At 31.5% G+C, this 6,934-nt stretch overlaps 1 protein-coding gene across 14 annotated transcripts; it reads right to left on the bottom strand.

The window, feature by feature from the left end:
• Window positions 1–4,481: 4,481 nt before the first annotated feature.
• On the bottom strand, window positions 4,482–6,934 carry LOC101266155 (heat stress transcription factor A-7a). Of its 14 annotated transcripts, XM_010328119.3 has the most exons (6): window positions 6,403–6,545; window positions 6,148–6,197; window positions 5,300–6,045; window positions 5,059–5,119; window positions 4,919–4,962; window positions 4,482–4,820 (listed from the first exon to the last, which is right to left on the bottom strand). In XM_010328119.3, the coding sequence occupies exons 2-6, from the start codon at window positions 6,166–6,168 to the stop codon at window positions 4,697–4,699; spliced, it is 996 nt and encodes a 331-aa protein (XP_010326421.1). In that variant the 5' UTR covers window positions 6,169–6,197; window positions 6,403–6,545; the 3' UTR covers window positions 4,482–4,696. The 14 variants fall into 14 exon arrangements, 12 of the variants coding, with proteins under 12 accessions (XP_010326421.1, XP_010326419.1, XP_004247199.1 ...); XR_003248160.2 differs by lacking the exon at window positions 6,148–6,197 and having other exon boundaries at window positions 4,906–4,962; window positions 5,055–5,119; window positions 6,403–6,860; XM_010328117.4 differs by lacking the exon at window positions 6,148–6,197 and having other exon boundaries at window positions 5,055–5,119; window positions 6,403–6,934.

Raw genomic sequence — 6,934 nt, 5'->3', positions numbered from 1 at the left:
ATATAACATAAACAAAATTTTATTTTAAAAAAATCTTGTGGCGATAAATAAAACATGTTTGCTATATGTATATAATATATCTAATGCAAAACGAGAAAAATATTAAAAGCGGAGGGTTAGGTATAGTGCGTAGAATTTTAAAAAAATAAAAATTCTCAAATTATTTTGCTCCAAATTATCAGCTACACACGAAAATTGTATGAGCATCTTATTAACCCTGAATTTCATTTTTTTCATATTATTTAGTTCTTGAATTATTTTGCTCCAAATTTAATGAACTTTTGTATTTCTGTTATTTTGGTGTAGTTTTGATTCAATGGCATGAACAGGAGGAACTTGAAATTATATATATATATATATATATATATATATATTACAAGTATAATAACTTCATGAAGGAAACTAGTCCAAATTATAAAGAATAATTTTATAAATATTAAAAATGAGTGACTAAACGTCAATTTTTTTTAAAAAAAATAAAAATAAAAGTGCACTTAATTGTGCAAAGGAATTATCTTAATAAACACAATAGATTAAACAAAAAATTAATACAATCTTAACAATTAAGTTTAAAGGTAATAGAATACTCACATAGTTTAAAAGCACGAAAAATTAGATTCTCATACCTTATAATATTTTTCAATTAATAAAATTTCACCAAAACTTAGAAGATTCTCCTGCCTTATATCATTTTTTACAACAATATATTATACCAAACTAGTAAAAAAGAATGATAGGAATAAGAAAGTAAAATAGACAATAAACCAAAAAAAAAAAAAAAGAGACGATGAGTTGTTGTGGTTTAACTTTTTCAATATTCCAAAGTGGACCTAAAGGAAGTACATCCTTGACCATGCCAATCAATTGAATTGAATGAATAAGGGCACTCCACAATATAAGGAAATAAATACAATATTCTCTCTCCTTCATGTTCCCTATAACGAACCAAACACAAATAAATACATTGATATATAAGTACTTGCTCCTTGTCCATCAATTTTTATATGAATATAATGAATGAATATAAAAGCCATTTCATTTTCAGAATTTAAATTTGCGATCTTGATTAATTAAGATTAAGGATAATAAAAGGGTTATGTATCTTGATTGAAAAATTATATTCATCAATCGATATATAAAAGTCTCATACTTCGATTACTAAGGATTTTTATTTTCGACAAGTAGGGTGCATTGCGAATACTTTTCTATTTTTTTGTTAACTCTTGCTGCAATAGAGGAGAATTCCATTGAACTACTTAAAATAAAAGACTTCGATACCAGTGGCGGATCCAAGAATTTCGTTTAGGAGGTTCAAAAAATAAAGTATAAACATGTAAATAAGTCTTTAGAAATAGAACTCTTGAACTTTTTTGGGTTTAAAACCACACTTTTAGCATGTTTTTTAAATAAAAAATAAAGCTAAAAAAAGCTTGAAAAACATAATTGTTTTTTTTTAAAAAAAAAGTGAAATTAAAAAGGAAAAAAACCAAAATGTTGTCATAGGGATCCGAACTATGGAAATGTAGCTTAATTTCAAGGGTCTGGCCAATGAGTCATCTATTTCAATTTTTCATTGACGGGGTTCAAAATATATATATATATGGCAGAATAGTCTGGTGGACCCTTATACTTGTATCAGTTTATATTTTGAACCCTTCTACTTACCTTTTTGACATCTGAACTCCTAAACTAAATAAAACACAATATATTAAATCTCTCTAACCATAAACCATGCTTATGTGACATTAAAATAGTTGACTTGGCGAGAGAGTGTGACCACACGCATTTAAGGCGAGTGAGCATCATTTTTTAAACTTTAAATTTTAAGTTTTAAATTATTAAAATTATATATTTAAAAAATAAAAAAATAAAAGAATCTATCTTCTTCCCTACACCGCTTATTCAAAAAATAATCAAAAGCTCTTTCTTCAACCAATTCAACCCATCGCCGACACAACCCTTTCTCTCTTCATATTCTTCTTCAGCCCAGTCCCACCTTTTCCTCTTCTTTTCAGCCCTAGATTCCCCCCCCCCCCCCCTGCTCCTATCCATTTTCTTTTCTTTCTTTTTTTGACATATACACTATTAACATAATCATAATAATTTTTTTTTGTTAAAATACATCTCATTCATCTTTTTAAAACTTAATATTTCAAGATCTATTTCTTGAATTTACTTGTAAACATATATATTTTTTCACTTTGAAGTTTCTTGATAGACTTTTTACTAAATCTAAATAATAAAACTGAAAGTATGTGTAAGAGCTAACTATAATCTTTCAGATTTTGTCGATAAGAAAAATTTTGAGCGTAAGAAAGACGAAAAATGATAATTTTTATTTTTTGTGGTGAATGGTATATGGTGGGGAGGAAGAAGATGAAGTGGAAATATGAAAAATTAATATATAGAGAGAGAATTTTGCACCTTTTTAAAAAATATTATTTATTATTAAATATTTAATTTCTGATTTGTCATTAAAAAATAATAGTAATATTGATGTGTCATTAAAAATGACGTGGAATTTCATGTGTAAATTGAGTGTAATACACGCATACACAAATGATGAGAAAGGGGTTTGAAATATTGTGTTTGAATGAGTTTAAGGATTCAGTTGGCAAAATCAGAAGTACAATGGTCCAATTTACAAACGGAGCCAGTACGAGGATATACCAGTTCATTCCGCCTATATATATCTATAAAAAAAAGGTTCGCCTAGAGAAAAAAAATTAGATTAATCATTGCAATAATAGCATCTACGAGTCTATTGCTTTTGGTACCATGTCCTTTTTTACCAGTCCATATTCGAGCTCCCTAAATAACCCTTTGCGACACTTGTTACCTAACTAGATTTCACACAACACAAACATCATAAATGAGAATTAAGCATAGTCCAACTCCCTGGATTGTAGCAATAAAATCACACGTTTGTATTTGAAGGCATTCTATATATATTGCAAGTTAGAGGTATGTCATGAATTAGCTGCCCTAGCTAGGTCCTCTACATGAATAATATGGATCATAGCATTTATGATTTCTTCATTAGCTAGGACAATCAATGATCTCTTGTACACTCACACTGCCAAGCTAACACAAAATTCTAACCTACTTGTACCCCACAACATCTTGTCTTGTTTCCTATGTGGGGAAGATTAATTATTGATGAAATGTGATCTTTCCATAAAAAATCACAATCAAGAGGCAACACACGTCGTCAAGTATGAGACAATCAAAGCCATTAGATTCCAAAAAACCTAAATTTACCTATGCTTTAGCTGTCTCATTCAGCTATGTGGAGACACCATATATAACAAAAACATTGCTAAAATATTTTATCGGCATTAGTTAATTGTCATAAGATTCAACGTCGTTATAAAATTTAGGAACATTTGCAAAAAGTGTTAGACCTAATAGATGTTTAAGTGTGTCATCATCTCTTTTAAATTCTCAACATCTTGCTCTCATGTGTGGGTCTGGCTCTTTTTAAGGGTGGGAATAGTTTTTAATTTGGATGGTGGTGAGATTTGATCCTAGGACCTCTGTATGTTCTGTATCACGTTGAAGTGTGTGACGATCTCATCTAAAAGTTTATGCTATTAGAGAAAATACATTTTCTTAATTAATGATATTCTCACCAAAAGAGTATAATATTTAGCAATCATTAAACTATTACTACTGATTAATTATCGCTAAAAATATTTTTGGTGCAGTGAGAATTAAAAACTATATTAAAAGTACTATAAATTGCAAATTTTTGCATATCAATATGAGGAAAAAATACATCTTTAAATGTTAGTCAAAGTTCTTATAGTTTGACTCTAAAAATAGAAACCATGACAAACAATTGTAGATCGAAGAAGTATATAGCTGATATAAAGGGGAATACTTACGATATATATTTTAGTTTTATGTTTATTTTACAAGATGTCTTCGTTTTTAGGTACGAGAGATTTGAAAAAGTTATTTTGTTAGATTTTTTAAAAGATGTGAATGAAAAATGAATAGATATTTTTGAGAAAGCATTAGGAGAAAGGTGCAATTTGAATAACATATTTTCACATTGAATAGGTTGTAATTTTTCATAAAAGGCACTAGAGTATATATTTACACTACTTTTTATTGGTTATAAATACATATTCGCTTCTTTAGATTTTTACTTACGAAAATTCGGATATGCTCCCCTTCTTTCTGCAATTTTCATACATCGCAAGTAATTTCTTGGTGTGATTTAGTTCTTCTTTGAGTTTTTGTTGTACGCTAGAGTTTGAAGTACCGCTACACTAGTGCAATTTATCTTGAGAGAAAATAATCTTATACCTCAATTACTAGCAAAGGATCGAGTTTCATAAAAATACACTATAAATTTAATGGACTCGAATATAACTAAATGTTTCCTCTCCATTTCTAGTTTTTTTCATTTCTAGAGCCAACAAAAAAGGAGATTTTTTTTAAAATATGGAACATGAACCATTGGACATGAATCATTTCTCACAAATAGAGACAAGGACACTAAATGGCAAATAAATTAAAGCTTTGTCAGCAAAGTAGTTACAAATCGCCACTTGTGATAAAACCTTGATTCTGGTGTAATTGGTTCTACTTGTAAAACCTATGTCTTCATCATAAAGACAACACTCTAAGAACCACACACAAGCAAAGCAATGTTATCATTTTTGATGTCGCATCTTTGTCAGATTCTCTAAAATACATTACTTTTGAAGAATCTAACACGTATTAGTTGACATCTTTTTATTACCCAAAATGAGAATTTACGATAATCTTCGAAGACCATAAACTTGATCAGGATCTGCATAATCCTATGCCTGCATTTGGATCCATAGAGAAAAACAAGAATAAGAGGCAGAGATGTAACAAAGGAAACCAATGACTGAAAATATAAATAGTAACCAGAAAAACCAACAAGGGATTTTCAGACTTGACTCTTGAGTCCTTCATGAATCTATCCTGTCAATAAAATTAAAATAAAGTTTACAAGAAAGGCCTAAAGTTACACAGAAAGAGAGACTAGAATATTTGTTCCGAAAGAAATAAACTACCAACGAGTAGCTGGTCGATCCATATAGCTGCTTTCTTCATTCGTCGTTGAATACTTGAAAACTCACTACACAGAATCAAGACACATAAGTTAACTAGCAGTAGTAGTAGTAAATAACACAATGTAGGTTCATACAAGATTTCGATGTAACGATCCAGCTCATGAATCATGAGTTCTTGAATAAAAGCACATGAGACAAAACTAGTTTGAGGCTTTTACTAAGGGCTCGAATCCAAGAACCCTAACCTCTCTGCCAAGACATCTACATCTTCCTCTTCGCCGTCTTCATTTCCAGACACGTCCTCATCGTTAAATAGCTCTTCCCAAAACCCCACATCAAGTTCTTTATCCGTGTTCCCAAATTGCTCGAGCCCTTCTATCGTGTACTCTTCTTGTTGATCCTTTCTTGCTCTACCATATCCCTGCATTTCTAATGCGAGTGCTTCAAGTTCAGAGACTTGGAATTCGTTAGCCTCTCCGAATTCCAAGGGTTCTGATTTTATTGAATGACTAGATCCTCCAACATGTAATGTAGCACTAGGACCTTGAGGATCAATAGGTCGTCGCCTTTTTTTGGTTATATCCTCTTCAATTTCTCTCCTCTTCCCTTTTTGCTGGATTAACTGCTGGACAAACTCGGGATTTTGCATTGCTCTTGCTAAAAAGTTCATCATTTGTTGCTGCTTCCTCTCTGTTCCTTGTAACCTTACCTCCAAAGATCGAAGATAAGCTCGAGTATTCTGTTGATTCTGTCTAAGCTTCACTAGTTCCGTCATCAAAACTTGCTTGTCACGCCTCAATCGATCAACTTCTCCATCAAATCCAAATCTTCCTAACTCGACACAAGGCCCGAGACCTTGCTCTGTAGAAGGCAAAGGCTGAGAAGAATTAGGCGTTTTTCGCCTCTTGATGTTCCTTAGAAGATGCTTACTCCCCTTTAGAAATGCCTCGTTTGCGAATTCCCATCTCTCTGGATCAATCTTTCTAAATCCCTGCAACAATCAAATCCCATACCCATCTTAGCAAACAATTCTCGACTAATGCAATTTTTTTTGGTCCGCATCACGATGAATATTTTAATATGCTATACCAACCAGCAGAACTTGAAAAATCATCAGAGGAATATCACCAGATCTTAATTCGTCTGAAATTAATAAAAAAAAAACACAATTCTGAAAAAGTTATATTTATATCATCACATTAACACTCCAAGTGGGATTTTTTTTTCTCCGTCCTACTAATAGCAATCAGGAGCCAACAAATATATATATATATATATATATATAAAAACGAATTTCCCACTTGAAAAAAGAAAATGTATTGGAGGAGTTAACAGATTTTTGACTTACATAAGTATTAAGCTGTCTAACAAAGCTGGAGAAATTGTTGTGTTTGAAGAATTTAGGAAGTAGTGTAGTCGAAAAGGAATGAGGATCCCAGACGACGAAGCTTTGACCTCCTCTGTTCCATGAAACAATATGATCTGTACTTGAATCATCCACCATTTCATATGTCTTTGTAAGGAATGGTGGTGGACCAATGTCATGAAGCCCTTCCATTGGTTGTGGTGTCGCCGGTGGGGGTTCACCCCCACCGCCACCACCAGAACTTGAACCTGGAAACTCTTCTTTAACAGAATACAATTGATTCATCATCAAACAAACAGGGGAAAATATATGTATTTTTACGAACAAAAAATTAAATTGAATTTTGGATTTTGGATTTTGGAGATGGAAAGTTTCTCTTTTGGGAAGGTAGTTTATGCAGTTAAGCAGTTGGTGAATAAATTGTTATGGACACCATGGATAAAAGAAGCTTTGGAAGTAAGTGATAAAACGCTATTAATAGAAAAGAAGAATCAGAAATTCCACCTATTGAGTT

The sequence above is a fragment of the Solanum lycopersicum genome, chromosome 9, assembly GCF_036512215.1.
Source record: "Solanum lycopersicum chromosome 9, SLM_r2.1".
In the NCBI taxonomy this organism is placed as follows: Eukaryota; Viridiplantae; Streptophyta; class Magnoliopsida; order Solanales; family Solanaceae; genus Solanum; species Solanum lycopersicum.
This window is presented reverse-complemented; position numbering and strand designations above follow the sequence as displayed.

What these genes read in the sequence shown, in the direction of transcription:
- LOC101266155 (XM_010328107.4), bottom strand. Translation starts at nt 6,708, where the DNA reads ATGATGAATCAATTGTATTCTGTTAAAGAAGAGTTTCCAGGTTCAAGT. An exon ending in TATGGATCGACCAGCTACTC is followed by an intron (nt 4,963 to 5,058) that starts GTTGGTAGTTTA and finishes TTTTATTGACAG; the next exon opens with GATAGATTCATGAAGGACTC. An exon ending in GTCAAGTCTGAAAATCCCTT is followed by an intron (nt 4,821 to 4,918) that starts GTTGGTTTTTCT and finishes ATCCAAATGCAG; the next exon opens with GCATAGGATTATGCAGATCC.